General features: G+C 38.8%; 1 protein-coding gene across 1 annotated transcript; it reads left to right on the forward strand.

Moving 5' to 3' along the window:
* The first annotated feature begins 9,183 nt into the window (after positions 1 to 9,183).
* LOC110694229 (EKC/KEOPS complex subunit Tprkb-like) lies at positions 9,184 to 13,275 on the forward strand. The gene is made up of 6 exons (XM_021871410.1): positions 9,184 to 9,629; positions 12,246 to 12,312; positions 12,428 to 12,550; positions 12,671 to 12,754; positions 12,840 to 12,926; positions 13,011 to 13,275. Exons 1-6 carry the CDS (start codon positions 9,562 to 9,564, stop codon positions 13,095 to 13,097), a joined length of 516 nt encoding a protein of 171 aa, XP_021727102.1. The 5' UTR covers positions 9,184 to 9,561; the 3' UTR covers positions 13,098 to 13,275.
* The last annotated feature ends 217 nt before the right edge of the window (positions 13,276 to 13,492 follow it).

Here is a 13,492-nt window from a genome sequence, read left to right on the forward strand (position 1 = left end):
CAAGCGGACAAGAAGCACTCGTCCTTGAAGAAGTCCAGATGGGGGATCTAGTTTTTGGGAACTATAATGTGAGTCCCATCCCCCATGGGCTCGGTTGTTGTCTCAAAAAATACCGGATCCATTATTTGTTCCCGGGCCTTAGTAGACAGCTCCGGGAGAGGGCACTTCCTGCCTAGAAGAGCCGGCTCTGTGTTGTACCAGCGCAGTGTCCGGTTATGCCTCAGGGTTGGGGAAGAAATCAAGTAAAACTTGTCCTTCCACCCGGACCACTTGGACACTTTATCTAAGCTCATCAAATATTGGGGCAAGGTATTCAGAGTATACCATGCCCCATGGCCGCCTGGGGCCTTGCTCAAATAATGCATGTGAGCGAAGGCGAAGAAGCTTGGATTTATATTCTAGAGCTCGCAGGCGGCGATGTAACTTATGTTCACCCACGAGTTGGGGGTGAGCTGCTGTAGACACCCATTTGTGTCTCCCCAAAACCAAACCCAATGATGAGTACCTTTCTCGTCGAATCATAATCTAATGAAGCGAAAGTGTGGAAAGTCTAGTGTTGCGGATAGTTTTAATTTCTTTTCTCTTCTCTCTGTTTTTGAAAAATTATTTTAAGAAAACAGTCAATCCAGCTTGGTTGGTCCATGATATGGGTCCAATAGTAGTGTAGTTTGATGGGGCTTGACCAGAGCTTTCCAACGATATATTATAAGCCCAATTCCGATGAATATTGAGGAAATTATGGCCAATTTACTAAACTGGGCCCGGTTTGAGCCTTATATGCGGCCCAATGATCTTGGGGAGGGCCTAATATGATTTATCATTCCTAATGCAATTAGGAATGGTTTTAATCTTCTACATTCTTCTAGAAGTTACTTTTCATTCCTAATTCAACTAGCATTGATAAATTGACTTTTGTTGACTTTTCAGAGTTTTAATTAAAATCAAAGAGCATTTTTAAGGAAAATATACGATTTTATCCTCCTGTACGGAAAAATATATCTGATTTTAGAAAACGCGTCAAAAACAGGTCTAGCGCCCAACGCCAGCCATTGGCGCCTGGAACAAAGCCTGGCGCCTGGCGCTAAGGCTGACACCTAGCGCCAATAAGATGGTGCTGGCGCCAGCTCTGTTTTTGTTAATTTTATCTTTTTGGCTGATTTTCTCTATAAATAACGACGTAAAAACTCCGTTTTCATTCACCTACAATCAGTTTTCAATTCTCTCTCATTCTCCTTAATCATTCACTAATTCTCATCGAGATTTCCTTAATCATTCATCTCTCTCTTTCTCTTTTTCTAAACTAGTCTTTTACATACAAAATTCTGCATTCGCAAGATCTAGAAACACCTAGCCATATTCGAAGTTGTCTTCGCCCTAGACGTGAAAGGTTTAATTTCTGAGGGTTTGGTCCCAAATCTCTATTTCCATTATTTAATTTAATTGTTTGTTTATTATTTTCATTGAAGTTACTAACGTGTGTATTTTGTTATTAGAAAGAGGTACGAAGCATCAAAGTAAGTACTTTAATTGTTTTTATTGATATTATGATGTAGAAATCATGTTTATATTGTTATGATATTCCTAGTATCATGTCTAGGGTAATTTTAATATTAAATATGATTGTTACGGTTCTTCCTATGTTCTTCCTAATATTTATGATTGTAAGTATCATGTTAGGGTTAAACCTTTGATTTTTATTGTTTAGTGACATGCTAGGGTTTGTTATTAATCTTGTTAGTATCATGCCTAGGATCTTGCTATTATTATGCTTTAATATTAACATGAACATGATTATGATTATAATTGTTATAATTTATGATGATTATGAATATTATTATTTTAATGATGATTATTTTATTTATGATAATTATTTTAATTATTATTAATATGATGATTATTTTATTGATGATTATTATCATGATTATTTCAATTATAATTTATTTTTATGATTATAATTTTATTTATTTTATTTATTATTTATGTTGCTTGATATTTATTGTTATTGCTTGATCACACCTTTTATGCATGTTTAAAGGGAATTTGGTACTTGTAATCACGCTTAGTAAGATAATTGATAATCTTGTTTAGGGTTAATGTGATTATAATTCAAGTGATCGCCAATAAAAGTTTATTTGTGCATTACATTCAACCAACATAGATAAATAGGTTTAGGGTTAATCCTATTGATTGCATGTTAGTCAGAAAGCGCACATGAATACGATCAGAATAAAGTAGAGGCCTATTATTAGGGCAGGTTCAATCTCTTTTAGGTTGAATTTGTACCTTCATCCCCAAACCCTTATTTGGTTCTAGACCTTATGGAGTTGACGATCTCTTGGATCGTTAAGGGGTGTAACCTTCACCTCGTGAACGGTTTACAAGTTCCTAAAAAAACTTGTTGGCGACTCTTTTGCTCTATCTTCTTTTCCTTTGGACGCCACCGTACTTTATTGTATGATCACAGTGGGGTTCAAGCTAGGGGTTTAACGCTTGAAAATATTCCCTATAGTTTTTGGCGACTCCACTGGGGAGGATTTCAATTTTAATTCCTGAATTTGTTTCGGCATTGATTTAGAATGAGTGGATGAGACTCGAAACGTTCTAAGTATTTCATGTGCGTAATTTTGATTAACATTATTGTCATATGCAAAAAAAAGATCTCATTGGAAAGACCATCCGTAATGAGTTAAAAACATAGGATTTTACACGTAGGAAATTAGAGAAATATCTTTCACAACTAGGACCGAAATAATACCGCACGAAACTAGAAAATTTTATCGAGCACAGAAAGCTGCTGAGGCATGTGGGAAGTAGCGCCAGGGGCCAGAGCATTGGCGCCAGCATTTTAACCGTAGCGCCAGACGCCAGCATTGGCACCAGGCGCTACAGCTAAAAGCTGGTGCTAGTCTCTGATTGCTGGCGCCAACCTTCCCTAATACCGAGCCAGAAATATGTGTTCTAATTTCGACCGGTTTTTGGTATTGTTTGCTCGATCCTACTTCCTGATTGAATGTTTTCTCAATTTTCCGAAACCCATATGTGTTCTACATATGGACATAACCCTCTGGGAATTCATACTCCATCTACCCGATTGAACGCTCCGTGCAACAAAGGGTACATCCGAGAATGTTGAATTCACCAACCATGGAAGCGAGTTTTTTCTAAAACTCGCGGTGTCCCATCCACTCGCGCCAACCCTTCACGGTTAGGCTTCCGCGCGGTGCATCCGGAACTTTAGAGAACTAGAGCCATGGTTAGGTTGCAAACTCATTTCATCATATTGTGCCTACTTGACTAATTGTGCATTATTTGTTGTGCATATATTCTATGTTTCTCTTAACCGTTTGTTTGACTTGTGTTAAGACTAAATAAACCGATTAATGACTAAAGTATTTTGTTTAATTAATTAATTAATTAATTTGAGCTAATAAATAAACATAAAATCGAGTCATAGTTCCTTAAAGTCGACCCGGATTTTTATTCATGTATACTGCACAAGCGTCAACTTGTTTTGGTCATAGCCGGAGTTCTAGGAAGAACTACGAGTCCTAAAACCTATGGATCTGTAGCCCCGAGTTTTATTTTTAATTTGGCGTTTGTTTAATCCAAATCAGAGTCACAGATAAAAAGTTATGACTAAAATACCACAGTCTGTCCAGTTTAATGCATATACGTGAAGTCTTAACTTAGTCTTTGCTTGAGTCTAGTCACATAGTCTAGCCACATGGTCATGACACGAGTCTTAACATATCACTTACACTCACTAGTCTTCCTAATATTTATGATGATTATGGATGTTATGAATATTATTATTTTGATGATGATTATTTTATTTATGATAATTATTTTAATTATTATTAATATGATGATTATTTTATTGATGATTATTATTATGATTATTTCAATTATAATTTATTTTTATGATTATAATTTTATTTATTTTATTTATTAATTATGTTGCTTGATATTTATTGTTATTGCTTGATCACACCTTTTATGCGTGTTTAAAGGGAATTTGGTACTTGTAATCACGCTTAATAAGATAATTGATAATCTTGTTTAGGGTTAATGTGATTATAATTCAAGTGATCGCCAATAAAAGTTTATTTGTGCATTAAATTCAACCAACATAGATAAATAGGTTTAGGGTTAATCCTATTAATTGCATGTTAGTCAGAAAGCGCACATGAATACGATCAGAATAAAGTAGAGGCCTATTATTAGGGCAGGTTCAATCTCTTTTAGGTTGAATTTGTACCTTCATCCCCGAACCCTTATTTGGTTCTAGACCTTATGGAGTTGACGATCTCTTGGATCGTTAAGGGGTGTAACCTTCACCTCGTGAACGGTTTACAAGTTCCTAAAAAAACTTGTTGGCGACTCTTTTGCTCTATCTTCTTTTCCTTTGGACGCCACCGTACTTTATTGTATGATCACAGTGGGGTTCAAGCTAGGGGTTTAACGCTTGAAAATATTCCCTACAGCTGCCAAACTCCTAAATCGTACCCCTTCAGGATTTTCCTAATCCCGGGGTGAAGGGGGAACCGGAGGCCGGCTTCGATGACCGCCGCGTAGCAGACAAAGTAATAGTCTGAATTATCAATATCATCGCTCCATGCCATTACTGCGTCAGCCGGCGGAACGATGATGTCCCAACCCCTTCCAAAGGGGTGCTTCTCTTTAAAAGCCCTGAAGCCGCTCTTTAATAGGGCAATGTTATCCGGCAGCATCCTAGTCTGTTTGGGGTTGGGGTTGTCGGCGACCTTAGGCGGCTGCTGCTGATAGGCAGCCGCAAAATTATCTTGGTCAGAGCCGGAAGATTCGGCCCTTGACCCTTTGCCGGCCTCAGCGGCTTCCTCGCCGCCTACCTCTCGTACCCTCGAGCTCCCGGAAGTAGAGGGAGCCTCTTCGTCAGACCTACTCTCCTCCAAATCCCTTTGTTCCCCGTCTGGGACAACCTCATCGGCTGGCACTGATATAGTGCGCCGGCTCCTAGACCTTATGGGCGTCTGTTTTGTTCTGGCCATTGTGTCCTGCACAGACACAGAGAGGGAGGCATTCGGAGATGAGCACATCGGTTCTGACAGTCCAGAAAAGGCACCCCCTGTTCTAGACTCAGCCGTCCCGGGGGACCGGTTGAGTGTCCTAGGCAGTGCCGAGTGTGTGGATTGAGAACTCATTTATATTTTCTAAAACTATGTATTCAGGCGGAGAAAGAATGTATACAAGTTGGAAAAAAGAAAAGCTAAAATGGTACAGGCGGTTACCTTACTTTAACTCTGAATAATCTGAAAACCGCTACAACCGGTGAACCGGGTGTTGAACTGATAGCACACGGAACCTCGAAAATACTCTGACGCAGACGGAGGCATATAATTTCTCTCTAAAAGCTCTCTTTCTCTCTCTAAAAAATTCAAATGAAAATAAGGGAGAGAAAAAGGGGGGGTAAACTTCTATTTATAGAAGGTGAAAACGGGGGGAAAATTCTTGTTTGAAATTTAAATTTTACTATCCGTTACTGTTCACCTCTGATAGGTGGACACGTTTCACAGGCCCCACGTGATACGCACGTGAGCCCTGTGAGGGGCAATTGTTTAGGGTAAAAATACCCTAGACACGTGGACCAATGAGAGGAGGCCACGTGTCGAGTTCAGGATGGCCCATGAGGCTTAATATCCCCTTGACACATGGCCCCCTTGGACAAATCTCTGAAATGGCGGCCTTCAAGGGCCCAAATCCCAAGAAGCGCCGTAAAACGGCGCAGCCCACTAAAATCTAGGTCAAGTGACCTAGATGGGGGAACATTCTCCAACGACCCTATAAATAAGAAGATATTTCCCCATTTTGGGGACACATTCAATCATTTATTACACACACATTCTCTCTCATCAGAGAAAGACCTGAGCTTGGAATCCAAGCAGATCCCCACCTAAAATTTCGCAATCTTTATTCCCTTTCAAGTTACTAACTTGATCGTCGGAGGCGGAGCTCCAACCACCCGGAGTCTACATTGTTTTGCAGGTACAACTCAGCCGGACCAGACTTCGTGACGTAACTCTCCCGAGGGACAAAAACACCCAAAACAGGATCTGCAAAACAATTTTGGATTGTATGCTGTAAAAGCATTTGCTGCATCAGGGTCCAGCTTCCTAAGTGATTCAAGGTTTTCATTGTAATCTGCCATGTTGTATGACTTGGCTATTTTTCAGAACATCAGCTTCAGTTCATCCCCTTTATAGGAATTGTGCCAGTGAGCATATATATGCCTAGCACAATGCTTATGTTCTGCCTCAGGGAGAACATTTTTTACAGCATTTAATATTTCCTAGTACACATCTAACAATCACAATGAAATCAACATCACACATTATCACATCCATGTCAATAATAGAATTCATCAACAAAAAAAAAAACAAAAAACAAAAAACAAAAAAAAACTCACCATATGTTCATCAGATATGATGCAAACACCATCACCATCCCCTAGGCCAAAATTGTTCTTCAGCTGCTCAAAAAACCATTCCCATGATGAGTTGTTCTCCCCTTCTACAATTGCCCAAGCTATAGGGTACATTTTCTCATTCCCATCCCTACCAACAGCTGAGAGCAATTGCCCTCCTAAAAAGGTTTTCAAAAAACACCCATCCACACAAATCACCTTCCTGCAGCCATCTACCCAACCCTTTTTCAGACCTTCAAAACAAGTAAACAACCTCTGAAATATGGGTGGTGCAGGCTGCTTGTTGAGTTTTGCTACTGTCACCAACTCAACATAGCTACAGGGCTGCTACCCTTCAAAGCTGCTATGTAACCTCCAACCTTTGCATAATGATCATGCATTGACCCATGAAGCATTCTATGAGCTGCATACTTGACCTTGTATGCAAATCCTCTCTGAACAACTACCTTAAAGGCCCTTCTGATAGTTTCAACAAGGGATTTCACAACAAAGGTTGCCCTCCTACTATCCCAAGCACCATACAAATAGAAAGCACAACCCTCCACACTTCGCCACGACATTAGTGGCTCTTCGTGCTTCCCGCAGGCTTTTTTTATAGAGAGAGAGACCCAAAGACGACTCCACGGTCCTGCGCAGCTGACCTCCCTCTTCTTGATTTGGTTGTAAAGAACCTAACTGGCTTCCCATTGTAACTGCCATTGTAGCACGTGTGTGGCCCAGCCCATAAGGGCCATGCGGACTTGACGTCATCCCCACCTTCCTCCAGTATATCACTGGCAGTCCCTCGTGAGTGCGACACACACCTTTTTGTTTGTTTCGGAGCCGTTTTGGCGGAGCGTACTAAACCCACACTTCACACCTAATCTTTAATTTACTTTGATGTTGCTTATCTCATAAGTCAAATCCCTTCCTTGTAAAATAGCATACTTAGATACAACATCTCTAAAAGCCTCCCTGGATGAAAACCTCTGCCCCACCTTCCAAGTGAAAACACTGAAATCAGTGTCTGCACTCACTGAATTCCCAACCCTCTTCCTCCTTTGCTCTCTAGTTTCTTCCTCATCTCCATTGTTTGGTGGGGTTATTAAATCATATTCACTCTTATCATACTCACTACCATAACCCTCTACAACTACTTCAAGTTCTTTCCAACCCTCCCTATCAGCCTCACAACCTAGTTTACCCTCAACAGCCTCTTTCTGTAGCTGATTTGCAATTTGCTGTAACTTGGCAGTACAAGTTCTCACTCTCTCCCTTGCTGTCAAAGCCTCCTCATCCACCTCAGAGTCATAACCATCAATACCATCAGTTAACAGCTCACCATTTTGCTCTTCATCATCATCCAAATCAAAGCTACCATCAGATTCATTCCCTTCACCTTTTGACAAACTCACAATATTTTTCCCTTTATCAACAGCTGGATCATAAATGGGATCTTTCTCATCTCCACTCAAATCATCATTGAATCCTAGAATCTCCCCCCCCCCAATCCAAAGGACTTTCTGGTCTATTATCAACCCAAGCATCATCATCATTTAGGAGTGATTTGTTTGAGGACAGATCTGGAAAGGGGGAGTTATCAATAAGAAGAGGGGCAGGCTGGTAGAAGGAAGCTAAAGGAAGAGTGTTTTGTTTTGCTTTGCCTTTGTTTTTTGGGAAAGCAAAAATAGGTTGGGTGGTTGTATCTGTATTTGTGGAAGGACACAAAACAATTGATGTGAGACCATCTTTCTGTGAGGGAGCATCTTTTATCATTAAAGGTAATTGTGGGGCCCTCTTTATTGGTAGTTTATTCTTTGCAATGTCATGGGTCAAAGGTTCTGCTTGTTTTTTTTTTGTACTTGTGTTGGAATAGGATTTAACTTAGGTAATTCAACCCCTTTATGTACATATATCTCCACACACCTAAACTTCAACAACATCTCCCTCATCCCATTCACTTCATTGTCAGAATAAACCTTCCTCAACCCACTCTCTAATGGCTCCCCTGGTTCCAAATACAGCAAAGACTCTACATTTTCAACCCCACACTGTTTTGCAAAAATCCTCTAACCACCACCAACATAACTGGTCAGGATCAATACTAAAAGTCCTACCAATTCCATCCTCATACACTAATGTACCATTACGAGAAGTTTTAAAACGCCCCCCATACCAGTACTTAAGAGTTACAACACCAAAAGGATCATCCATCTAGCATTAAGCATAAAATTACCATCTTTCAAACACAAATATAACAACAATAGCAATAACAATCCAATGCACAGCTAAACACTACAAAACGCAACCAAATGAGTGCAATTTACATCCAAAAAATTCATCAAAATTGACAATTTAGCCCACAATCATGCACAAATCAACAAATTAAACACATTTAGGGTCTTGTCGAATACATACCATTGATGAATCGATGAAGTGAGGACACCAAGACCTTCCCTAGCTGCTTTAACTTCAATTCAATGCTTCCACGAACCCAGTACAATTGCAGAGCCAATTTAGGAAAAAAAAAATTTGGGGACCAGCAGTTCGCAGAAAAAAGAAAGGGGAGTACGGATTGAAAGCGAAAGAGAGAGTGAAATTTGGGTAAAAGAAGAAGAGGAGAGGGGTGCTTTTTTCAGCATTAATGGCTGATTCGACACAGTTGGTTGAAGAGAGTAATGGCGCTTCAATTCGTTTGGGAGGGAAACTAACTCCCCAAAGGTCAACACGAGCTCTGTGGACTTCGCTAACCGGTTCCCAATCTTCAGTTTAATTTGGGTAGATTTAAAGGTTGGTCCAATATTGGAGAACCGGCCAAAGGTTTGTTCACTCATGTTAAATCTTCCTTTTTTTTTATCACTATTACTTTCATAGTTTCAGCCCTGATAGTCTCCACGAAGTCACTCCACGCTTGAACCCCGTTTCCCTTTTTCATTCTCCCTTCCATTGAATCCTTACCTGAGTTCTCCATTGAATCGCCTTCTAACTTTCTCTACTCCATTGAAGCAGCTTCTCAAGTAAGAATTTTCCTTTTAATCACAAAATATCAATTTCACAATCTAGGGTATAGTTTCGCACTATCGGCTGCCCGCTTGCCCTTCCTGCCCTGTTCAGCGTCGAAGATGAAGGTGTTCGATGTTGAGGCTCACACACTTTCGCTCTTCCTCTTCGCTGACGTCACCAATTCAAAGTAATTCTACTCCCTCAATTTATATTTGCTTAATTTGTTTGTGTAATAAAACCTAAACCACTAATTCGAAATGTAATACTGTACAATATCACTTGAATTGATTGTTTAATTAAAATTAGAGCTTGAAATTTTACTAGAGTAGTAATGATTTAAATTACGGATGTTGATGCTTGATTTTTTTTTTTTTCTTTCTGTGATGAAAACGATGAAAGAGGAAGTTCTTGTTTAATTTATTACATATTATTTTATTTATTTGTAATTTATGACATATTAGTAATCTCAAAAAAAAAAGAAAAAAAACCTACCCAAAAGTTGCAACTAGTATGTAACATGGTATTTGCCCAAATAATAGTATGTTACTCAGACTTGGTATTTGCCCAAAAATGTCATGTGGTTGTGTGAAAGTGATAATACCCTTGTCAAAATGTGTCGAGGACCCTGAGGTGAAGTGAAGAGTTCAAGTATACAAATTATAATCAAGGTAAAAACAAAGGGGGTTGATGGTGTGGGAGAGTTGGATATGATTGTGTTGGAAGTATGTCATGTAAATAATGAGCATAACTCTAAATAATAGTTGATAATGTGTTTAGCTAGAACCCGAGATTATTTAGCTAGTATAATGTGATTAGGCTCACGACTTAAATTAAACTAACTGTAGAGTCACACACAAATTAATTTGTAAGCTTTTGACTTAAATTAGACTACTAATCAATAGCGATTCCTAGCTAAATACATTTTACTCAATTAAAGTAATTAACAGAATTCCGTATTCTATCCAATAACTTTCAAAAGTTATTCATATTGTTTGAAGGACGTACTTCAAACAATTTCCCACTTGTCCTTTAGACGAGTGTACATATCCTTTCCTTTATCACTTATTGTCTAAGGTAATATTATCCGTCAGCCTTATCTAGCTTAAAATTATTTCTCGTGCTCATGAGTATTGCCGAGACAAACATAATCCATGTGAGTATGGTCATGCATTTCACACTTTACAGTTTTACACTCTTTGAGAGGCCCACAAGACAATGATCCTAATATAAGGTGGACAATCTGAAATCTTGTACATCCAATTGTATCTTATTTGATTTTTCTACTTGAATGGATGGGTTTCATTATGGTGGTTGATCCTCTTAGGACTATGTGCTTCACTGCTTTGGAGAATTTTAGCTTATTGAGTAAAGATTGCAAGATGAGATGTTTTACTACCTTTGCCTTTTCTGTTTTATGGGTCTTGATTTCAATTGGGCAAAACTATAGATGTTTTGGGGGGTTAAAATATAAATGGTTTACTAAACAATGGAGTTTAGTTCCTTTGCCTATATGGTGCTACAATTAAATGGAGTGAGCCTATAGATTATTTGAGGGTGTACCTGTTCAAAAGAAGATTTCTAGTTGTGATTTGATAATTTTATGTTGCCAAAGTCAAGCACTCTACTAGATTGTTGCCTGTTATTTCTTGATTTGGAAATGTGATCATGGGTAATTTTTTAGCTTGATGGCTGTTTCACTCTCTTGTTGTCCTCTACGCATTGTGCTTTTGAAATGGTGAGCAGTTTTATTCTCTACATTTCATGCTTGATATGTGGATTACACCTTTGCAGTTATACCACCAATAATATCCTGAGGCCCTATCAAGGCACGTATTAGAATCAATTCCTGTTGAGACCACATCCTCTACCATTTCAAGATATTTCCCTAGGTCTTGAATTGATTTGCAGTGATCATTATTATTTAGGTTGATCAAGAGTATTGCTAGAGAAAGAATGAGATAAATATCAGTGTCTGTTGTGCACGTGCACCACTTTGTCAATGTTCTTTGCTTTTGTTGTTGCCTCTTAATTTGCTTTTATTATCCTAAAGAATGCTAAAAAAAAAAAAACCTCAATCTGCATTGTATAATCTCCTATCTGTGGGACAAGATTAGCTGTGTTTCATTATTCTCTTGAATGGTTGACTTCAATTTTCTAACCTAAGTAGGTGAATATAAGGTTCTTAGATTACACTATAGTGAAGGGATTTCTATTACTTAATCCTTTTGTTCTCACTTCTTGATTATTAAATTGATCAGCTAACAAATGGATCAATATCCCCCTTTCACGGCCAACTTTAATTGGTTGTTCCCTGTTTTGTTGTTTGGCTTATGGTGGTTTTGGGGTGGTGGTTTAGGGTTAGGGAAGGCCGAAAATGGAAGGGGAGGGGGGTCGATTGCGGTGGGGGGAATGGGGCTGGGGGTGGATTCCGGTGGGGGGAAGGGGAAAGGAGTGGTTTTGGTTTGGGGTGGGGGTCGGGCAGCGAGAGCGGTGAAGAGGGGTGGGTTCGCGCCGGCCGAAGCTCTGGGCGCTGGCCGCCGGTAGGGGGGAGGGAAGGGGGTGGCAGTTGAGGGGAGGGGTGACTGGGTTACTTTTTTTAAAAAAAATTTATTTTATTTTATTTTTTAATAAACTTAACGGATTCCGTTAAGTGGTAATGAAATTTTAATAATTTGATTTTAGGTGGTAGCAAAATAAAATAAAAAATTAAACGGGTAGCAAATGTAACATGAGGTACTTTCGCCGGTAGTAAATGTCAATTTTTCCTTTATAAATAGTCTTTACATTCAATAAAATTTTGTAGAGAACTTTTGGACTTAATGCAAGCGGGAAACTTGGTGCCAGAAGTTGCTTTTCTTAATGCATCTCTTGTGAGTTCTCTAAAACTTTGCTTCTATTTTCTGTTTTGAGCAAGGTTAGCCTTATCTTTTATTCTACTGTTTTTTTTTTTTTTTTTTTTTTTTTTTTTTTTTTTTTTTGATACAGATTCCTGATGCCTTCCCTGTTCTAGCAGCTGCCTATAAGGCTCTACTGTCTAAAGGACGGGAGACTCTCACGACAAGAACACTTCATTCTGAGCTAGTTTACAATTATTCAGGATCTAAACATGTAATTATCTTTTGTTGCTAATTAACACCTATGCCCCCCTTCCCTTCCCCCTTTTCCCCTTTGCTGCCTTCAATACAATGTTTTGGCTGGCTTTTGTTTATATTATGTTCATGTTTACAGATTACGGAATCTTTAAAAAGGTGTGGCATTTCTGATAGTTGTACCTATATCCTTGCTGCATGTTTTGATGCTTCAGCAAATGAGGTGAGCCATTACCTATCATTTTCCTGTTCGCTGCTGGCTCTGAAACATCCGGCATATATAACCATGGATTTTGGAATGTATTTAGGTAAAAGCCATTCAAGACATTGTCAAGGGAAAGGAGATCGATTTGGAGGAGTTAGCAGGAAGAGCAAATCAAAGCCAGATTCTAAAGGTAGCATACTTGACACTTGATTTAATCACTTGATACTATACTTTATAAGCATGCCCTTGGTTAACACGTTTGATTAATATCCAGCATTACAAAATTTCCAGCTTGGAATTGGGATTAGGCTCTCTCGGGGATGCCATTACGTGTCGAATTGCTGCTCGTGATGCTTTATGATGAAAGGGACTTCTTAAACAGTTTTCATTTTGTGTTAAATTACGAATTACGCGAGTATGTTGTACATTACTTTAGTTTAAATTTTGACATTTTGTTGATGAAGATTTCGTATTTATGGTCAATGAATGTATTGTCCACCAATTTTGTGCGCTTAGTCTATATGAGCGAGCTTTTTGTCTGTTTTTGGGAGTCGGTTCTGATTAGACATTTTTTTATTTTTTGGAATATTAGTTCCAGACTGGGACAAAAGGAAAACTGGTTTTAAAAATACTAAATTTTACCATTGGATGCTAAATAATATTCAAAATTTTTTTAAAAAATCTCTAGATATATCAGCTTTCGAATTACTTTGTGCCAAATGATATGCTGCTTTGCTTACCTTGATAGGCCTCGCT

Source organism: Chenopodium quinoa, unplaced genomic scaffold (genome assembly GCF_001683475.1).
Source record: "Chenopodium quinoa cultivar QQ74 unplaced genomic scaffold, ASM168347v1, whole genome shotgun sequence".
NCBI classification, from domain to species: domain Eukaryota; kingdom Viridiplantae; phylum Streptophyta; class Magnoliopsida; order Caryophyllales; family Amaranthaceae; genus Chenopodium; species Chenopodium quinoa.

What these genes read in the sequence shown, in the direction of transcription:
- LOC110694229 (XM_021871410.1), top strand. Translation starts at nt 9,562, where the DNA reads ATGAAGGTGTTCGATGTTGAGGCTCACACACTTTCGCTCTTCCTCTTC. An exon ending in GCTGACGTCACCAATTCAAA is followed by an intron (nt 9,630 to 12,245) that starts GTAATTCTACTC and finishes AAAATTTTGTAG; the next exon opens with AGAACTTTTGGACTTAATGC. An exon ending in CTTTTCTTAATGCATCTCTT is followed by an intron (nt 12,313 to 12,427) that starts GTGAGTTCTCTA and finishes TTTTTGATACAG; the next exon opens with ATTCCTGATGCCTTCCCTGT.